The 22,928-nt window shown below is 39.5% G+C and overlaps 1 protein-coding gene across 7 annotated transcripts in view; it reads left to right on the forward strand.

Annotated features, from left to right (window-relative positions):
* Positions 1 to 22,928, forward strand: part of pard3bb (par-3 family cell polarity regulator beta b) — a 251,581-nt gene that overhangs the window by 79,428 nt on the left and 149,225 nt on the right. For all 7 annotated transcript variants that reach the window (XM_047815106.1, XM_047815108.1, XM_047815109.1 and 4 more), the window contains exons 6-7: positions 10,381 to 10,442; positions 22,416 to 22,499. In XM_047815106.1, the coding sequence (XP_047671062.1) occupies positions 10,381 to 10,442; positions 22,416 to 22,499 (146 nt within the window). The remainder of the gene's footprint in view (positions 1 to 10,380; positions 10,443 to 22,415; positions 22,500 to 22,928) is intronic.

Genomic DNA, 22,928 nt, shown 5'->3' on the forward strand with positions numbered 1-22,928 from the left:
CACGCATGAGTACTAGAGATAAGCGAGATCCTTCTACCTCTAAAATACTGATGTAAAATTGAATCATATATCATTATGAAAATGTCACTGCACTGAACTACTGATGCACTCAGAGGTTTTTCAGTCATTTTTTTTTATTTTTAAGCATATTAATAATATGCTTTTTTTATATTCTGTCTGCTACGCTGTGTATTATCGGGCTGCTACGCTATGTGCATGCTAGTATCATAATGTTGATTGCTTTATGTTTGAGTTTGCATTAAGACCACAAAGATTTGGGGGTTGGTTTTTGATACAAAGATTGTTGTCTCAGCCTTCAGCTCATTTTGTTATCAGGTGGCCTATAGTGCTTGAACTGAAAAACCCAGAATCCATAAAATAATTAAAGAAGCAGAATATTAATTGCAGCAGCCACCTAGTTCAAATACACTAACTGACCACTTTGATATGAACATCTGTATACCAGTCGTTCATGCAGTTATCCAGTCAGACACTCATGTGACAGCAGTGCAATGCGTATAATCATGCAGCTGCTGGTCATGAGCTTCAGTTAATGTGCACATTAAAGATCAGAATGGGGAAGAAATGTGATCTTGGTGATTGGGCTGGTTGAATGGGATTGTCACACACAGTTTCCAGACTTTACTCATCAAGGGATTGCCATTACTGTTCTGTGACCATTCTCATTCGTAAAGAGGTCAGAGGAGTGCAGATGGACTGGTTTGGGTCAACAGGAAGTCTCTGGTAGCTCAAATCAGCACTCTGTGCAACCACGGTGAACAGAAAAGCATCTCAGAATGCAGAAGTTGTGCATCGTTAGGTAGACGTGCTACAGAAGACTGCATCAGGTTCCACTTCTGTCAGCCAAGAAGAGGACTGTTAAAAAAAAAAAAAAAAAAAAAGTAAGAAAATAAAATGATGATGGTGAAGATCTTAATGAAGAACAAGAAGATTATTCCAGCGTAGCAGTGACAATATACATGAAGTACTTTGGGTCCATCGGAGTCAGTAAGAACACAGGACAAATCCTGCTCAAGCATTTTATACTGTTTTTCCTCTTTGTACTTTAAATGAGGTTCTGCTTTGAATGTGTATTGAGCTTAAGAACTGAGTGTCTCCCAAATGGCTGGGCTACACCTTGTTGTCTAGCCGGTTGTCTTTAAATGTTAGTCATGGTCACGTAAACCTTGGCTTGGTTTTGTTACAATTGTTATCAACCAAATGGTCACTTTAAATGGTAATCATTGTCACATAGACCCTTTGTTAGTGGCTATGTCTTGATGTCCTGCTGCCGCTCCCATACTAACGATTTAAACAAGTTTATTCATTTAGAGTTCTAAACGTATTACCGTATGAAATGTAAGCCTTTTTAGGAAAGAGATCTTTCTGATGTGTATTTTGGAGTGGAATCTGGGTGTATTTATCTGTAATTTCTTACAGGACCCATGGTCCAGAGTCTCAGAACCATCAGAACCTTGCACAAGACTATTAACTGCTCATTTGTATGAAGGTTGTAAATGTAAGTCGTTCCGGAAGAGTTGGGAGTCTACCCAATACTGTAAATCTAGATCTAAGGGGAAACTGAGACTGCAGTGGACACAGACTCACTGAAACATTGCCTGGTCTTTTTCTAGTCTTCACTGGTCCAGTTCTCTGATCCTATGCCCATTGTAGCCTTAGACTCCTGTGCTTAGCAGCTATGAGTGAAACTAGTTATGCATTGTGCTGCTTTCACATGATTTGACTTGGATTGTATCATGTTGACATGTAGTGAGCAGTGATAAACAATACTGTGTTTATTTTACAGTTTATTTTAGCTCAAAAGACTAGATGCTAGAGAAATCACTAACTTTTTTTTTTATTAAGTTCTATTAAAAAATTAAAGTAATATTAAATTATTTTTGATTATGCCTATTCAGATGCATGGTGGGATTCTTTTATTTTGCTTTATTTTGTTGCACAGTATTTTCTGTAATATCTTATGCCTCACTTTTGTTTGAATATCACCGTTTTCACATTACAGCAATTTGTGCTAAAGCATGTCAAAAATCTCCAATAAGACTGTGGTGAACTCAGAGGGGAAAAAAAAAAATAAACGCACAAAGCAGTCTTCAGAAGACATTAACAGTATTTTGTCTTGTGTTCGACTCAATAGATCTTTGTCATGTTGTTGGGGGATTGAACTTTTTTGACTATTTTTTTCTGTCTTAGAGCAGTGAGGGGACAAGACCCACAGTAAAGCTCATAAATGTAGACGTGCAAATTGCACGGTTCAGCAGGGCCATTAACATGTCACTGTCTGGACTGCTCTTTCTTAGGTTCTTAATCTTTTGTGCTCTTTTATTGCATTAATATCACCAGTATCAAAGACTATAGTGGTAAAGAAAAAGAACAACACTTAGACTGGTGGCAATTTCTGGAGTATGTGCTTTTGAGGCTTTTAACAGTCTGATGGTTCAAATTATGGTCTGAATTTTAGAAAATGTTAAGCAGAGCTCATTAAAGAAAAAAGTCACCTCCAATGACATGCCTGTTTATAATGAGATCATGTTCTCACTTGACTTTTTTTTTTTAACTTTTACTTTTTTCAAGTTGGTCTTTCACATATTTTCACTTTGGTTAATGGTTTTCTTCAGTATCCAAATTGCCGTTCAGCTGTTCTTGCAGCAGCACTTTTAGTCCTTTAGTCTGTCCAGCTATCTTCATCTGTACACTTAAATTGTTTTCTACAACTTAAATCTTTATGCTAATAACCTTATCATCGATCAGTGGTATCTATCTTATCTTATAGCTCGAGTGTCTGCTGTAATAACTGCATCATATGGTTGGATTCATTCTGTAACTTTTTGTCTAAATGTCTGCTGTCTTTACAAGTGTGGATATAACACTGATGTTTGCTGGCCTTTTTTTTCTTTTTCTTTTATTAAACAGCCAACAGAAAAATCTAACCATTATCCTTTGTTTCAGTTAATCACCATTTGGTTTTCACCTCTTAGTTCAGTTCTTTTTATTGTCCACATGGGTAAATTGATTTGCAACTTGGTACACCACTTAATAAGACAACAGACAATTTCGAATAAGAATTAGAATTTAATGCATATTAAATTAAGCATAATATATACCGCCATCTTTCTGAAGGGAGATTTCTAAATTCTCTAAAGACTCTGGCTTCAGATATCAGAGTGAGTTTCTGAAGCTTTCTGACTGTCCTGCTAGTAACTTCAGTCATTTTATCTATGCAGTTTTGTTCCTGATATTCACATTACCTTTAAAGGATATAAGACCACATTTTAAAACGGACTCAGTAACAGTAAGTAACACTCAGTAACAGCGTGTTCAGTTACAGTGTTCAATAGCAGTGTGTTCTGTTGATATCAATCCACGACAACCAACCACTAACATCTCACAGAAATAACAAAAATACAGCATCATCTAACAAACTCTAGGCACATCATTCATATTTCAGTTTAAACATATCACGTGTTTGAGCGCACTATCCTGCTAGACAGTAAGTCATGCTTTAACATTAGAACTTCTCTAAACTGGAACCAAGGGGCTCAAACCTGTTCCTGCATGACAATTCCCCTGTGCGCAATGACCGAGCCGAAAAAACACGGCATGACAATTTTAGAGTGAAAGAACTGGTTTGACCTTAAGCCCTCTGAACTCCTTCAGAATGACCTGCAACATTGACTACACCTCAGGGCTCCTTACCTGACATTACCTCAGTGCCTGAGCTCACCAGAGCGCTTGAACATAAATCCTCACAGGCTTGTATCACATTTTAGAGGAAAGCCTTTCTAGAAGAGTGGAGAGGAGAGGACTGCTTCTAACATCAGACTAGGACTGAGTCTGGAATGAGATTGTACTCTGCAGTTCATCAGTTAATTTATATCCTACACTTAAAGCAGCATGCTTTCCCTCCAAAAAAAAAAAAAAAAATACCTGTGCTCTCTGCTGCTCTCCCCTTCTTTGTGTCTTACCTTCTCTTGTATTTGTGGGAACTGTGATGGTGACGGCCAGATGCCTTCTCCCCGTGTTCCTCCCCCCAGCACGTCAGCATGTCGATCACGAGGTAGTGAGGCCTGAGAAATGACAGTGTTGGAGCTCACTAATGCACTCTAAGCTGCTGCAGTCTGAGAGACAGACACAGGGAAAAGGTGGCGAGAGCTTCAGGTAATAGGCCCGAGTAATTGTTCAGATTGTCACTTGGCCTTTACAGGAGAAATAAGTGGGCCAAAGAGAAAGAAAGGGGTCTGCAGCATGGCCTCTGCTGCCTGCAAAAAACTGTGGCAGGTTTTTAAAAGATCTGATGAAAAATGTTCTTCACATCACACTGCGAGTTTAAATAGCAGCTGATTGTACAGAGATCCCCACAGTGCTGGCTATTGGCGGACATTGTTTGAAGCAATTTTATATTTAATCTATCCGGTTTTAATCAGTATTTTAATTCATAATGGCTTTCAACTTTCAAATCATTCAAGTACTTCATTTTCTTTCATCTTGATAATTAGGTGGTCTAATTTTCTGAAAAATTATATATTTATTCACAATTGTTTTTTTTTTTTTTTTGTCTTTTTATTATTATTTATTATTTATATCTCGTCTAGTCACAGCCGGCGTCGCAGTACTTTACATCCGAATTTATTTAGTTTTTTCTCCTTACTGCTTTCACAGGTCTTTGTTTGCAGATGAAGAATATGCACCTTGCGCGTAAAACTTACTCTAAATATGTTAATAACATTATGAACACTTTAAAGCTTCTTTTGTCTGGGAAGCGCAGTGCTGACAGAAGATGGTGACTAACGCTGAATGCTAACAAAAGACCAATCAGACTTAATAGATGGAGCAAGTATGTCCCGTAGCTCTAATCTTTTAACTAATGTTTTTCTTTTCTTTTCTCCAGGCTGTCAAAAAATTCATCATTTATATGTATAATGTAGATATACCATAAGTGCTTATTTGCTTCATTTCCATCAGTACCACAGAGCCCTTTAGTGTATTTTTATCTCAAGATATTTTAAAATGTGACCTGTTGAGGAGGGAGAGATTTGGTTCCTGTAGATATCAACTCTGGTCTAGTGTTTGGAGAATCTGCACAAGACGAGGCACGCCCAGGCCTGTAGGGACATGGCTATGACACACAGGTTTATTTGTGTGTTTGAGGGTCTCTGCTGCTGCTAATTGCGCCGGGATTATTTTCATATCCGTGAACCCCAGGGTTTAATAGTTAGAGCCTCACGTAGTAACAGTAACACTGGTTATTTTAAATGTTTCACTTCTACTATGACTGTCTGGCACTTAGAGACAGTAGTGTTGTGTTGTCACTAGTGATGCTCTATAAACATCAACCGTTCTAGTGTTGTTTTACAAGAGTTTGGGTTTGATTCATGTTTCAGTAAAGCAAGCGCTAAGATTTTATTCAATCAGTTGTTGTGCTTGCTGTAAAAAGCTTCTTGCGTCTCAAGGAGTCGACATCTTGCTAGTGATTGTGCGGTTCTTATTTATAACTGCTTGTTGTGAGATGTAAGGGGCTTGTGGTTGTTTCTGTGTCATTTTCCACTGTAAGGACAACACAATATACTTTAATGTTGGTACATTCAAAGGGAATTCAAAGCTATTTACTAAACTATATTCTACACACTTAATATCACTAAATAATAGTGAGACTATTGGTGTACTGACTATTTGCCATGGTAGTGTGCAGTATTAGGGACGCAGAGGAGGTAATTATCTTCTGTTGAGTATTATTGTCTGTTACATGACACCTATTGAAGGAGCTACTGTAGCTGCTCTTGGTGTACAGAGAGAGAGAGAGATTCTCTCTGCTCTGATTTCTCAGCATGCAAGTTTATGATTTGTTTAAGCTAGGTAGTGTGAAAAATAAAGCTCATGCCCGGTTTGTTTACCTGATTTTTTTGTCCTATATGGACATCTGACCTTCTCTCACACACACACACACACACACACACACACACACACACACACACACACACACACACACACACACACACACACTCTCACACACACACAAATGCTTGTTGAACATCTCATTTCAGATTTATTCCCTGTATTGCTGTAATAGTAAGCTCAAATCTTCTGGGAAGGCTTTCCACTAGATGTAAGAGCATTATTGAGATCAGGCACTGATGTCAGGTTTGGAGGTCTGGGTATGGGAGTTATGGGGCAGGGCTCCTTAATTCCAGTGAAGGGAAATCATTTTAAAACATAGTATGAAATAAGTCGTGCTTCCAGCTTTGTTGCACTGGTTTGTGGAAAACTGCTCCACAAATAAGGAATGTCTGGTGTTCACACGTGTTAGTGTATTTTCTCATATGTAGGATTTAAAAGCTGTGTTCTCTGGCTTGTCTTTTATCTAACTAGCTAATGATACCCGGCTAGTTTACTGCAAAGCCAAACTTCTTTCTGCGCTTAATGCATGATAAATTAGGACACGACTGGGGAGCGATGAATGTGTGTGAAAACTCTCACCAAATCTGACTCGACAGCTTTCCCTGAGACTTGCTTTCCTTTACATTATTGCTCGCATGACTCATAACAATTTAGGAATTCCATAGGGGTGGAAAGATCAGTTACCCAGTCACATGAGACAAGCCTATTAGTTTCCCTTTTTTCATTTTTTATTTTTTTTTTATTCCTGCCTGGTGGACCAGAAAAAAGACTTGAGTGTAAAACAAAGTGTTCATATGGTTTGTATGTTTAAACCATATGTGCTTTAGTGTAGTGTGACCATACTGTAACTGTTGCACGACTTACTTCTGCCGCCTCACTACTGTACACTCGTCAGCCAAGTGGCAGTCTGACTGACAGCAGGGTGGTGATTTTTTTTTATTACATTGATTTTATTTACTGTTGAAACACTGTTGAAATTGAGCCAAATAAAGTCTGGCACCTGCTCGTCATATCCCTCTCCTGTTAGCAGAACATGCAGTTACCTAACAGAATGAAAATAGCCTGGATTCATACAATTAATTCATTGAATTATGACTTATAGACATTCGGAAATATTGTTAGGTCTTATACTAGTTCAATTCTCTGTATAAAGTAATTTTTTTATGAGCGTTCATAACTAACTAGCTGGCCCTCGACTGAATATTGATTTAATTTCCTGTAATAAGAATATTTTACATACGACAGCTTAAAATGCATCTTGTTCATATTGTGTCATGTTTTATTGTAATTAATGGATAGCCTTAAATTAACCACATAATCTTCAGTCCTGTATAATAAAGTTAGTCTATAATACAGGAGCCGTAAGTAGAGTTTTAATTCAACACACAATTGACTCGCTACGTTTCAATATATAAGGATTCTGGTTTCAGCAGTGACGCTAAGCCGTTAGAGCAGACCGCAAACAGCCAGTGCTAGAGCGCTGGATGTCCGTTGAGGTAATTGCATTTTAATTTGTACAATCTGCTAAATGCTGTTGCTAATGTGTTTGCTAATGATTTCACCCGGAATTCTCAGGCGCGTCCTTTATTAGTCCATACACCGCTTTGCTTTGCTGTACCGCAGATGAGATTTTATGCAAATCGGTAGCCTCTGTCCTTTTGAAATGTATTTCCATCTCCCTCGTCTAAACCCGCTCCTATAATCATCATCAAAGAGCCATAGAGATTAGAGTGAATAGACCTATTTGTTATTGTGTTCATGAAGCTAATAGCAAGGCACCGTGCAGCATGTGTGCTGCTAATTTTTTCCCAAACTGTGCTGGATACACCCACATGCACATAAACCGAGTCATACTTGCGTTAGCGTGTTTGTCTGCCTTTATCTGAGTGTTTGCGGATGTTCGGCCCTCGATTACTCTTGACACGTCGTTCGTTAGAAAGGGCTCGGCACAGGTAGTTCATGCTGCAAGAGAAAATAAACCCAAAGACATATGTTCTGTCAGATCATCTGCCACCGGCTAGATTAATTCATTCTTTACCCTAATGAGAAATATCACTAAAGCGTGGTTAAAACAGCCGAAGCTAATTAGGAAATGTGAGCGAATGATCAATTGCAGGCAGGAGATACTAATTAAAATGAATTGTTAGGGTAGTGCTTGTGTAGGGTCTTCCTAACATTTGTTTTTTATATTTTTTTTAAAAGTTGCTGGGCCGTCACGGGTCCTCATTAACGAGGATGTCAGAAAGAAGCTAGCTATATTCATGTGAATCATGCCGTCGGATGTCACGTCATTGTTAATTCATTGCATTGTCTTCTTAAGAAGGTGTGTCTCACGCTTTTGTGTTATTAAATTAACCACTAGGGAGGCAACATCTTAGCTTTTTGATGAGTTACTTACTGGGCTATAATTTCAAGCCATTTTGTGCCTTTTTTTTTAACGGAAATAGATAAAATGAGCATACTGAGGGCCTTGCAACAATATATTTAGTACCCATGACTGATTGGCAGAAGCCCAAGGGGAAAGCAGAGTCTTTATGGCGAGAGCCTGGAGTTGCAGGCAGCGTTCAGTAGAAAGCAATTGATTTGCATGCCGTATTGAGAGCCTGTAGCGCGTGAAGATACAGAGTTCCGGTCGACTTTACAGCTGGGAGAAGAATTGCCTGCGCACCCCACGACTCTGATTACACACACACACACTGCATTCTCTTCCTGCACCTGCATCTTTTATGCTTAATACTAGAACATCTTCATGCCACCTTATGTGGAATACAAAAGCATATTAATGCAACCTGCTGCGATTTAAACATTACTCTCTTCCTGGCATTATTGAATTACAAAAATGACTTTTTTTGTCGCGTCTGTCCATTAAAGCAAGTAGATAAAAGTTTCCTGCCAAAGGTAATGAAATGTAATGGAATGTAATGTTCACAGTCTGCCTTTTACTTTCCTCAGTGTGCACTCCGTTACGTCTGTTTAGCTGAAACAAGAAAGTGTCTCCACGCCCTGGATCTCCCTAGGAAACACTACAGGGACATGACTTTGTCTTGATCAATGTTGATGGGGTCGAAGGTTAGAAGGAAGTACATCAGGGCTTTGTGCTTTCATTGACCCTACCGCACATCCTGTCCGACATGAAAGTGCCATGATTCATTGCTTCTGCTTGAGGATAGCGACCCTCACATCCAGCGCACATTCATAAAGCTGGATGAAGCAATTACTGAGACATGCCAATTAGCCTCGTACGCCGTCATACACGACTCGATATCTGAACTCTTTGCCCCAAATTCACTCTAGACATAGCGTGTATTCCGCTACTGAGACGAAAACATGCTTCGTTATTATTAAGAAGACTAACGCTGCTGTGTAAAATGGTGTCAGTGAAACATGGGGGACGTGGGTAGCTGAAGTTGGGCCAGTTGTAATTACAGCGTAGCTCATTAAAACCTGACATGAGACAATGAGACACTGAACAAACAGCATGTTTTTTTTTTTTTTTTAATTTTATTTTATTATTTATTTTTTCCCTCCATGGTAATTCACGAGTGTCATTATTATATAAACGCCTGGCTTCACAACTACACACTATGCAATTATGACATCTTTGTAGATAATGAGTTTACAGCGTATAGAAAGTAGAAGTGTGGGATTTGATTGAGCGTAAATGGAGATTATTCTTTACTTATGCACATTAGTTTACAGCCATGTGGGAGTAGGGTTCATGCAGGGTTAGCAGTGTCAGTAAGGGAAAATGGTCGCTCTTGATGGTTTAGTTTGGAAATTGGAATTTATTTATGTATTTATTTATTTATTTGTTTGTTTGTTTGTTTGTTTTTTTAAACATTTTTTCAGAATTTTGCACAACTTTATTATTGTGCTGAGGATTTTCAGTTTCTGTTTGAAGCCTTTGTACAATTCATGTGGTGTATCTCTATCTATCTATCTATCTATCTATCTATCTATCTATCTATCTATCTATCTATCTATCTATCTATCTATCTATCTATCTATCTATCTATCTATCTATCTATCTATCTATCTATCTATCTATCTATCTATCTATCTCTATTTAGATGCCATCATATCGTATATATTCGATACTGTGAAACACAGCAGCTATTTATTTCAGATTTCCTCAGTAATGATGCATACTTGCACAGCCTGCTTATGCTCATCCCCACACAGTCTACTGCTGTTCAGCTGTGTTCAGTAATTTCTGTTTCATTAGGAAAGGTGTTAATTACATAGTTACTATGTAGCTCTATCTGCACATAATAAAATGGTCTGTTTGCTGGAATACCACATACCACATACTGTATGTGCCAACCCTTGTAATGTCTTTCATACGATGCTTCTCCCAATCTTAATCACATCTCACTTACTGAGCTCTCATTATAGATAGTGCGGTTTTTTTTGCATGTAGTGTTGACGTGTGTAATAATTGTTTCTAAATGTTTCTTTCCTTGACAGACTTATATGGACCAACACTCAACAGACATGTCCAACACCAAAGCCTCTCCCTTCACACTCGGGTAGGACGTGTGTGTCTGTGTGTGTCTGTGTGTGTTTTTTATGTGTCTGTGTATTTTTGGTGGGTTTATTTTGTACGTGTTTTTGTGTGTGTGTTTTTTGGTGTGTGTGTTTTTTGGTGTGTGGGTTTTTTGTATGTGTTTTGTTTTTTTATCTGTGTGTTTTGGGGTGTGGGGTTTTTTTTTTTTGTATGTGTTTTTATGTGTGTATGTGTGTGTCATGCATGTACAGTATACTGTTGTTGCCCTGTTGGGATGAATCTCACTGTTCATAACCATTTGTTTTATTCTGTACAGCTGCTTTGAGACAATACGAGTTGTTAAATACGCTATACAAATGCACTTAATTGAATTGAAATTTGTAACTTATCAAATTCATAATAATTCACATTGAAATCACACACACACACACACACACACACACACACACACACACACACACACACACACACACACACATACACATTATATACACCACATTCTGTGCTTTGAATTACAGCAGGAACATGTTCTGTTCTGACCAATCAGAATCCAGGAGCTGTTGGAGGACAGATTATTAAAACAGTAAAGTGCTTTTATTAGCAGTAAATAAATGCAAATCAATCTGAAATGAAATAATACAAAAAAAAATCTGACATGTTATCATTGTTACATGCTGTGCTTAAAATTACAAAACAATTTTCCTCATGAAGTGTTTTATGTGCTATTAATTTCGTGCAGTTACTGCTAATGATCTGTCTTTGGCAGTATATAGTACAATTGGCTAATTAATAAACACACACCTTAACTAATGTTTTTAATTGAATTTTGACAGCCGTTGTGCCCACCCCATGTGTGTGCTTGCCCCCCCCGTGTGCGTGCGTGTCCCCGCGTGTGCGTGCGTGTCCCCGCGTGTGCGTGCGTGTCCCCGCGTGTGCGTGCGTGTCCCCGCGTGTGCGTGCGTGTCCCCGCGTGTGCGTGCGTGTGCGTGCGTGTCCCCGCGTGTGCGTGCGTGTCCCCGTGTGTGCGTGCGTGTCCCCGCGTGTGCGTGCGTGTCCCCGCGTGTGCGTGCGTGTCCCCGCGTGTACGTGCGTGTCCCTCCGTGTGTGTGTCCTTGTCCCTCTGTGTGTGTGTCCTTGTCCCTCTGTGTGTGTCCTCGTCCCTCTGTGTGTGTCCTCGTCCCTGTCCCCATGTGCGTGTCCCCGTGTGCGGTAGACTGTCCCCGTGTGAGGTAGACTGTCCCCATGTGCAGGAGTGTGTCCCTATATGTGCGGGAGTGTGTCCCTATATGTGCGTGTGTTTGTATGGCGGTGTTTGTTTTACTGTGTATTTTCTGCATGCTCTTGGGCTTCGTCCTGCACCGTTGTTTTCTTCTTTCAGCCTCTCTCCGTATAATTAGCAGACACTCTGATTTCCCAGCTCTTTGCTGAAAAGATCAAGACAGTGTTGAACTTGCATATGAAATGATGAATCATTAAGCGACTACAAAAGAACCAGGGAAAAAGGGTTAACGACACAAACATGTGCATAAATTGGAGTGTTTGCAGTGGGGGTTGATGGCTAATGAGATGGTGTGGGATTAACGATGGCCTCTCGCTCTGGTCCTCTGAGACCCAGAGATCTGACAGTCAGACACACTGCACACATACAACCACGACCTACATTGCGATGTTAGTAAACAGGGTGTTTGCTTGTCAATAACCAGACACCTTGGCAGCATTGCACTTATTTACAGCACCTACATTAGGTGTTTTTTCCAACTCTAATTGAATCCTGAACAAATATGTTAAAATAATGTTATTTATGAACTTTAGGGACATATAATGTATAATGCATACAGCGGTCCCTCCAGGATTTCACGAAAATCTAAGGAGTAGGAGCTTGCAGTTGTTCAAAATGACTCGGGACATAACGTCATCACGCTCTGAATCATCACCACAACATGCATTCAGCCTAAAGCCCTCTTCACTTCACTCATCATACATAGACAGTAATTCCGTGCCCTTTTTTCCCTGGTAGGAGCTTAAAAGAAGTGCTTACAATGTCATCTAGTTACATAGACACAAACCTTTCAAAAAGGTGAAGTCAGTAGAATCAAACATTTCTGACCGCAACTATCACAAAAAGTCTGACATCCTGGAGGGTAGAAAACATTGTGTAGGATTGTGTGTGTTACCAGTGGAATGAGATGTAATGGATTGTGTGTGTTACCAGTGGAATGAGATGTAATGGATTGTGTGTGTTACCAGTGGAATGAGATGTAATGGATTGTGTGTGTTACCAGTGGAATGAGATGTAATGGATTGTGTGTGTTACCAGTGGAATGAGATGTATGCTGTCATGAAAAAAACATTTTACAGTGATATTTGTAGTCTAATTTTCAGTATATATTATCTGGAATACCTGTGCATTTACTTTACAGTTCCCTCTTGTTTAAATACGAGCTTACCGTCTTCTATACCGTATCCGAAAACACACAACTAATGTTAAAGTACAAATCTATAAAGTTTACTAACAAGATTTATTAAAGAAAGAACAAATCATGCTTTTGGTTATTAGACCAATCTATTTTTTTTTTTTTTTTTGCTCTTGTAACTTTTCTGTTAGTTTTATTGTAGTCACAGAATAATTCGATATGAATGTTCCGATTTAGTTGAAATGGCTCCAATAACTAGATGATCTAATCTTACGCACTAATGTAAGGGGTTGAGTAATCGTTAACAAGCGAACAAAGTTTTCTTTTCAAACTTTCTTTTTATTCCGTACGATTGAAGTCTGCTGTGTGTCATTAACGAAGAGAAAACGATGTTCTTATGCGTGTCAGCATGTAGCCCTCTGTGAGGTCTCTCAGAATAACACAGGGGAAACTCGCAAGACATTTTAATGGCGTGTGCTCGTGTAGCACGGAGGGACGCTACGTACTGTAGAGCTGATCGAGAGCCAGGTACACGTCCCTACACCGTCTCTGTTCCACCTACGGCCTGAGCCACACCAGCCCCGGGAATGCCTTCCATTCCACACCGCCAGCAAACGACCCTTGAAATTAAGACGCAGGGAAATGAATTATGGGAAATACGGAAATTGAAAGCAATAAGTGTGACCCACTGCTGGCTAATGGCGAGTCTATAGGAATGTGTGAAGTAAAAACGCATCGCTGCTCTTCACTTCCTAAGCTTCAGCTAGAGAATGTATGCTGTAAAGTACACACAGAGAGAGAGAGAGAGAACGTTCTCAGACGTGTGTTCTTGCAGAGTAATGTACACAAGCACATACACGACTCTAATGACTCCAGGGTGTAGTTTGCGTTCCTCTTTATTTTCGCTGCTGCGTTTTCAGTTATGAACTATTTATTTGTAAAAGCAGACGCAGCACCCGACATGCTGAGCCAGTAAATCGACGAGGCTCTTCTGTAAAGTATCCCCTCTGTTGTAAAACACCTCTCTTTGTCTCGCCTGAACAACCAAAATCTGAGTTTTGCACGTCGTAATTTTCTCTCGTATGTCCGTGTTCAGCAAGTGCTCAATTAAGCAGTAACGATGATGTGCATACGTGTAGTGATTAGCTGTATTGTTCATTACGGAGTAGTGACAGGCAGGTGATTATAAATACATGAAGGAATAAAGCCGTATTAGAGAGACCTGACTGGCGACACGGACGTCCGAGGATGGTGAAAGAGGGCTGAGGGTAAGAAGGCAGAAAAGTGACACACATTAATGAAGGGATTACCACAGAATTTATAGAACAGCTGAGGTTTTAATATCTTGGTACCAACATGAGTAGGAATAGGATGTACAGGTATGGGTAGGAAGACAGCTAAAGGTTTACTTTGAGATGCTCAGGTCATTTTAAGGCTGTGTTAATAATGATCAGTGTAAGGTCCTCATAAGGATCAAGAGACAGGTGTGTGTGTGTGTGTGTGTGTGTGTGAGACAGTAATGCAGTATTGTTTATGTAGTCCATGAATATCTTTTCAGTCTGTCAGTCCTTTCCTTGTCCAGTCTCTCTCTCTGTCTCTCTCTCTGTCTCTCTCTCTGTCTCTCTCTGTCTCTCTCTCTCTGTCTCTCTCATTTTTCTCTCTCTTATCATCTGCTGCTCTATTGTACCACTGACAGACTGCTGTCAAAGCCCTGAAGCCTCTTTCACATTGCCACTCGTTTTTCATCCCCTTTTAACACCCTCTCTGTCCCCCACACACACACACGCACACGCACACACACACACACACACACACACACAGATAAGCATCCTCTTTATCAGGCAGTTAAGCCCTAACCTCTTCGAGCTCTTCCTGCCTCCGGCTCTGAAAGCTCCCTCGTCTGCTGAGGTTTGATCCAATTCGAGGGATACGTTTCAGACGCGCCGTCTGCGCCGCTTTCATTTTGTTTCAGATTAACAGTGATACGGAAGATTTGCCTTTTTTTCCTCAGCTACACGAGACATTGTTACAGAGCTAGGAAAGCTCTCTCTCAGAATCAATTAATCCTGACCTGTTCTAGAGTGAAAGTAATAGAAGCTACGAAAAGGTCGGCTCCTAATCTGGGCCCCGCATTACAGTGGATTAAAGTAGCATTGTGACAGTGTCTTTGTTCAGGCCGATCGATCAGGCTGCGCTGATGGACAGCGGAATTGTCTGTGTGTTTCTGGCAGTGTGTGACAGCACAACTCAGGGCAGGCACCCCTTCACATCCTCAGTAAAGTCCATGGGGAATCGGCACACTCCGGACTGAAGCAGCAGCAGGACTTACTCCTTACTGGGCTTTCTTTAATCCAGTGTGTATCGATAATAAATAAATCCGAGACTGAGTGAATTTCAGAAGAAATCTTCCTGTTACCAAACTATACACAAATTGTTGTACTGTTGATATTCCAAACAGATGTGACTGGATTCCAAGGGAAATTTCACTCAATAACATTTTCCACTCTGTGTCCCTGGTCTATGTCAGTAATATATAGAGGAAAACTGTCATTTCTTTTTTCCTTTTGAAAGGCTAAAGGCTAAAATCTATGGCCATATGTTATAAGATGTTTGACAAATCAAATTGGAAGAAGTAACGCTCTCTCTCGCTCACTCGCTCGCTCGCTCTCTATCTCTCTCTCTCTCGCTCGCGCTCTCTCTCTCGCTCACTCGCTCGCTCGCTCTCTATCTCTCTCTCTCTCGCTCGCGCTCTCGCTCGCGCTCTCTCTCTCGTCAACTCGTCGATCGTCTATATATCTATATCTCTCTAGATCGAGGCTATATCTAATTGATAACTCGCTAGCTCTCTATATTATATATCTAGCTGTGTATCTAGTTCTATATAAATTTATATATTTTTAGAGATAGATCATGATGTTCGAGATATAGATAGAGAGAGATAATTAAGAGAGAGCTATAGAGCGAGATACTATAAGATGAAGTCAGAGAGAAGAGAGATAGAGTGAGATAAGGCTAGATAAGAAATATATATCTATATTATAATCAGATGATATAGATATATATATATATCAATTATATATTGTTATATATATATATATATATATATTATAAATATATATGTTATATATATATAGTATATAAGTATGTATATATATGTATATATATCATATATATATATATATATATATATGTATATATATATATTATATATATATCTATATATATATATATATATATATATATTATATAGTATTATATATATATAAATAATATTTGTCTATATATATATATGATATATATAGAGCGTATGTATATATATATATATATATATATATCATATATTATATATATATGTATGTATATATAAATAGATATATATATATATATTAAGTAGTATGTATATATGATATATATATATATATATATATCTATATATATATATATATGTTAGTATATAGTTATATATATATCTAAATATATCTCTTTCTATATATTTATATCTATATATCTCTCTCTATGTGCTATCTAATTATATATATCCATCTCTATCTCTATCTCATATATCTATCTATTATCTCTCTATCTCTTGTCTCTATATATCTACGTCTGTCTATATCTCTCATCTCTCTGTCCTCTCTCACCTATCTGCGCTTTCAACTTCTATCTCTCTCTCTCTCCATCTGTCTCTCATCATCGTCCTGGTATATCCTCTCTCTCTCCCTCTCTCTGTCTCTCTCTCTCTCCCTCTCTGTCTCTCTCTGTCTCTCTCTCTCTCTGTCTCTCTCCCTCTCTCTCTCACCCTCTTTCTCTCACCCTTTTTGTGTGTGTCTCTCTCTCTCTCTCTCTCTCTCTCCGTCTCTCTCTCTCTCTCTCTCTATCCGTCTCTCTATCCGTCTGTCTCTCTCTCTCTCTCTCTCTCTCTCTCTCTCTCTCTTTCTCTCTCTCTCTCTGTAAACATGTGCTTTGGAATCAGCATTTCTCAGTCCGTATTGTGACATCATGCTAATATACACACACAACAAACTCAACTTGAAAGTCTTTCTCTTATTTTTTCCTTCTCCAGCTGAGCTTTTTGTACTTTCTCGTTATTTCCTGAGTAGTAAATGTGTTCGATTGCTGCAGGGACCCTGGAGCGCATTAGTGCATTATGTATGTGTGCGCATTAGGGTTGGCCTACTTCTTTAAAAATAGGATTCGAATGTTACTTAATTAGAGGGTTTAGTATGCTAATGCGGTTAATTATTGAAGAGGGTTTAATTATATACAGCCAAAGACAGAACAAACATCAGCAAGGACAGTTCACTCTGTATTTCGATCAACAAAAAGTGACTTCGTATCGTTCTTGGGAAAAGAAACTCCGCTACACGAACCTAGCTAATTTTAGCTACTCTTAATTTTGCAGCTTGAACTCCTCACTTCATCACAACTACCCTTGTTCCACTGAACATCTGCATCCATTTCAGTCATAAATGGATTCCTTGTCACTATATACTGTGTTTCAGTACATAATCTGTGTCATGCCCTGTAATACCCACATGCAAACACCAGCACAAAGTCAGCAGCGGATGCAGCGTTTGTTGTTGGTTTGATTATTGTTACTGTGATAAAATTGAACGTTTACTCATCTCAGGACGTGTTTATTAAATGCAGCAAGTTATCCAAGCAAACTGGTTAACATAAAGGCATGTGTAGGAAAGAGAAATGATTAGCACTAAAAGACAAGCAGTGTCATCATAATGGAACAGTAAAGTTTACATTGGCTAGTAGTGTTCTTTTTATCTTTTTACAGAAGCTACACCTCCATCTAGCTCTGACTAAAGCGACTTGACACACCTGACGTAATTACGTCATCTCAACTCGTCATTTCGAGCGTTCTTAGACTACGTGAAAGCACAGACTAGTCTACGAACGTGAAAGCACAGACGGCTACGAAAAAAAACATTATGTGTTAGTAGTAACAGGTGGAGTTTATTAGATGCCATATTTAGGCAGGTACGGAGAGACATTTATATCACACTGGGGCAGTAAAAGCTCCAAAGTGCTGCTCAGGTATATAGTTTACTCTCTTATAAACCTAATTAACCAGACTAAAAAAGCAGTAGCTAACATAACATCACAATGTAGTAATGAGCTCATAGCAAGCTAAGTGCTTTAATATAGATTAAGAGAAGCGAATGAGTTTATATTCATTAAATCGATATTAATTCCTGACGAGAGGACAGCGATGTAGCTGGTGTTCTAAACCTATGCTGATGTTTCTAGTGCAGCATATGATGTTTTTCTCATTGCAAAATGGCTAAGAGACGCAGTGTTTACTTCTAGCATCACACCTACAAAAAAAAATCTGGTTTCTTTAACACCTTTGTGCTTGATTCTTAAAATATCGTCATCAGATCATGGATATTAAAAGAAATCCACATCCACACACAAGCCATTTGAGCACGGAGTCGAAGTATTGCTTATATTAATGAAGTAATCTCAGGCTGCTAAGGCTTGGCTCTGTGAAGCGGAGCAGTCAGGGTTACATATATAGGCTTGCTTACTTCCACATGCACGCATATGCATCGTTTCTCTCCACGTGTCCTTCCTTTCTCACTGTCGCTCTTAGTCCTTGTACATAAAAGCAGGCATAACAACTGTATTCAAATAGCTTTCTATTCAGAGCAGAAGTGGCAGCTAATTCTACTCTATTTCTCCCGAAGAGCCGGCATATTCATCCTGTTAACTCAAATAACACATCCTTCATGCTTTGTTGTCTTTATTTGTCTCTCATGAGCAAATCTGAGAGGACTCGCCACTTTGAAGGCGATGACAAGAGCGTGTGTAATGTGCTCCCTTTCATTTCAGTGTGTCCTTTATTCACGCTTTTTTTTTTTTTTGCGTTTAATTCCACGTTTTGTGCCGGAAAGTGCAGGTAAATAAAGGGGACACCTGTGCCACAGTACCCATCCCTCTGTCACGCTCTGTGCCCCCACCCTCCTTCTCACACCGTCAACCTTTTATTCACTGTACCCAATTTCTAAATCATTGTGGCAGCTCTGCCCTGTAGCTCATTTGTTCGTCCATTAACATCGACAGTGTAAGTGGAGAGAGAACGTCAGAAAGAGGGACAATTAGGATATGTGGAATGGATGAGAGAACGAGGAGACGATTGGGGAGAACGAGTGTGTGTGTGTGTGTGTATGTGCGTGCATGCTCTATTTTTCCCTCCTTATTTATTGCATGTGTTTTTCATTAAGCCTCTGTAATTAATTTTGCTCCTCCTTAAGCAGCTTCTCTTTCCTGTGTGTATATTTGATTAATGTGAAGTTTTTGGTGAGTTGATGAAACTTTATGCTGCATAAGTGAATCACACTTACTTGATGTTTTTAGTGATGTAGTAGGTTTCTCTTTTGTATATTCTGCAAGACATGTTTGTTTATTTTATGTTGGTTTGTTTTTGTTTGGTTTTGTTTATTTACTGACTAACTGACGTGACTCCACTACTGACTTCTATACCGACTTTCTTAATGAAGACTTCCTGACATTCTAACCTGTATACAGACTTGATGAATTAGTTCCTGCCTTCTGATTGGCTGACTGGCTTCTTTTTAAAGAACTTACTGAATTATTTACTGACTCTTACACGCATTTCTGGACATACATAAGCACATACACACAGACTTTCTATACACAGATAATGATCGTCTTATTGACTTATTTGCCGATTTAACGTGAGAATGTGTAGCATCTTACGTTCCATCTGACATCCGTACCTATTTACTTACACGCTTACTGACTTAGAGGGTTATTTATTTATTTCCTGACTGACTTCTACTTCTAATGACTGAGTGTCCGACTGACATAGAGTTGTATTAACTTGATGTACTGTCAGTGTAGCTGAACCATTTTCATACGTAGCGCTAAAACCCTGAATCCTGAACTACAGATGACGTATGATGCAGTGTGCCTTCAGTCTGATCAAATTAATCCAACCTGACATTTGGAAATTAATCTTGTGTGCTCTATTGTTCCTGGATGTCGTGTCTGGCTAAATCTTTGTTTACTCTGGTTATCGGTTGTTGCTATGGAAACCAACTTCACACCGTTGTTTTAATGCAGATTTTAAAGTGACTAGTTGCAGGTTGTGAGTCACACTAAAAATCATTTGTGCTCAAGATGGCACCTACACGAAGCCAATGATCACACGTTCCCTTTATTTGTCTTTTTCCCAGTCCCCCCCCCCCACACACACACACACTACCTGACACAATTACATACACACACACTGAACGTTTCACACACTCTCAAAATATAGAATGTATGTAATTAGAGGGGCCGTGCTGATTGCCAAAAGGATGAGAGCAGGGAGGAGGAGGAAGGTCAGAGCAGGATTAATGACTTTCGAGGGTGTGTGTGTGGTCAGCCTGATAAACTCATTAACAACACATGCCAGGCAAATGATTGCTTGTGCTGGACGTCCGTTTCGCGATGTTGGAGGAAACAGCCTCAGGAACAAAAAGCTGATCCAAGCAATCTTTAGATATCCTGCACTTAAAGACAGCAATTTGAAGTGAATAAGACCTCCTGGAATTCCTTTTCTGATTATATGGTTAGATAAGTGTTTTTTTTTTTAATCCTGTGACATAGTGAATACGATTTTATTAATAGGAAAGTGGCTTCATTTACTAACTTTACTAGTATAGTACACCAAAGCAAAAAAGGTATGCTAAAGCGTAATAGTTAAGGATTCAGGTATTTGTAGTGGATTACATGTAGGATTTCCCTTCAGTTGTCTGCCCAGTGATGGTATGGCATACATTTGTCTTAATGCTCAATATTTTGCTCAGATTTGATTTTTTTTTTTTATTTGATGGCTGTTCACATTACATTTAAAATGTGGCCTATATCAGATACCAGTGAACTGTTTGCTGTTTCAACCTGACCCGCATGCGCAAACGTACAATAACAATGACGCCACACGTAGCACGCCGTTGCGTTAAAAAGTTGGCGAGGTTATGGAGGAAGTAAGCATTTTCACTTTTCTTTCAAAATGTTTGTGTAATGGCAGCCGTAACATTAATAGTTTTGCCTGAATTGAAGTATCTCCCCATATACTAATTAGGTCTAACACCTCACTCTCCCTCCACTGACTTGCTCCATCACTGCTCTCCATTTTGTAGGCGTAGTCACGTTTGTTACTCGCCGGAGCATAATTGTGACGGATGTCGATGTAGATTGACGTAAAAGTCGCAACAAATCCGCATTAGATGTTCACACTGCTGCCACATTGGAAAAAAATCAGATTTGGGTCTGATTCAGGACCATATATGGAAGTGGTCTGAATCTGATTTGAAAAAATCAGATCTGGGCCAGATTTGAGTGTTCACACTACTCCTGAAGAAGTCTGACCTGGTCACTTGACCCCAAAAAAAATCAGATTTGGGCCACTTTTACCTGCAGTGTGAACGTGGCCATATATATATATTACTGCAAAGTGAAAAGCTTTCTTCATGTATCCCAACTTTGGAGGTTGGGGTCCGAGTGCAAGGTCAGCCATGATGCAGCTCTCCTGGAGCAGGGAGGGTTAAGGGCCTTGCTCAAGGGCCCAATGGTCGTAGCTTGGCAGTACTTGGGCTTAAACCCTGATCCTCTGAGCAACCTAACTACTTAAGCATCCACTGCCCCATTAGCCATTAAGGTCTCCAGCATAAGGGTAAGAGTGTGGGTGTTAAAGTCATCTAAAAGGAAATTACCTACATTAGGATTCAAATGTGTGGACTGAGAATGATATAAACCTCTGCTTAAAGTGTTTGGGTCTCATTTAACATCGCTGTTCACAATATGGTTTCACTTCAGGAGCAGCAGGTGGCTTCAGGAGCTACACAAAATATCATGTACTGGTCTCATCCACTCAAGTGAAGTTAATTAAGAACGTTAGTAACAACCAAGTGAGTAAACATGATCATTAGAGTTCTAGCAAAGTCCTAACATGGGCAAAACCACTGGGCATATGCTGAGATATCCTTTTTTTTTAAAACATATTTTACTCCACTTTACAAAGTGTTGAAAGTTTGTTGTAACCTAAATTGTTTTTGTGAGACCAGGAGGCTAAAACACACAGAGCAAAATAACATTCTCAACAATATCTGTATACATGCGGATAGAGCCCGAGCGTTTACACGGTGTCTACAGGACGCCCCGAGTGTCCGTCTCCACCCTAATGGGAGTGTGTCTGTGTGTCGTCTCCGAGTCGTTCTGCTTGAGAAAAAGTGCGAGTATGGTTTCAAGGTCAGTGCTGTTACTGCTCCAAGCTGTTCTGTTCACGTTTATCTACATTAAGCCCTGTATTTTTCCTCTCCTACTGCGTAATCACGGGCCATGCCAAGCACTGCAACCACTGACACGAGGAAAGGCAGCAAGGGCAGAGCGAGAAATGAAATGTGAACGTGAAGTGTTGGAGCAGGGAGTATAAAGGAGTGTGTGTTTACACCAGAGAGAGCAGCGAAGAAACACAGTCTGTATACAGCTTTGATTTGGTTTGCACATTGGTGCAGATGTGTTTAAATGTAATGCCATTGTGTGTTTGTCTGTCTCTTCAGCCTAACAAAGACTGTGGAGATTTCAGGAGAACACGGGCCTCTTGGGATACACGTGGTGCCTTACTGCTCCTCTCTCAGTGGAAGGTTAGTCTCTCTCTCTCTCTCTCTCTCTCTCTCTCTCTCTCTCTCTCTCTCTCTCTCTCTCTCCAGTTTCCTTTATTTTTATTCCCTTCATGTATTCCATTTCTACATGTCTCCAATGATGTACAGTAGTAATTTCTCACTGCAAAACGCTTACTTCTTTTGACCTACCGCAGAAGCAGGAAGCTGGAGCTTGTGCGTACGAGCTGCAAAGTAGCGGGACAAAACACGGACGCTCTGAGATTTTTGGTTTCGTTTTGTTTTCATTAAGCTAGCCGGCTATATGTGAGGATTTATGTATATAAACAATGTACATTGCGGACTCGAGATGAGTTATAGAGCCCATAAGTCTATACGTAGGTTAATCTTTAATACTTTGTATATAGTGAACTCCTTTAAAGGTGTTATCGTGTTGATCTGATGCCACTTTCC

Source organism: Tachysurus fulvidraco, chromosome 6, assembly GCF_022655615.1.
Source record: "Tachysurus fulvidraco isolate hzauxx_2018 chromosome 6, HZAU_PFXX_2.0, whole genome shotgun sequence".
NCBI classification, from domain to species: Eukaryota; Metazoa; Chordata; class Actinopteri; order Siluriformes; family Bagridae; genus Tachysurus; species Tachysurus fulvidraco.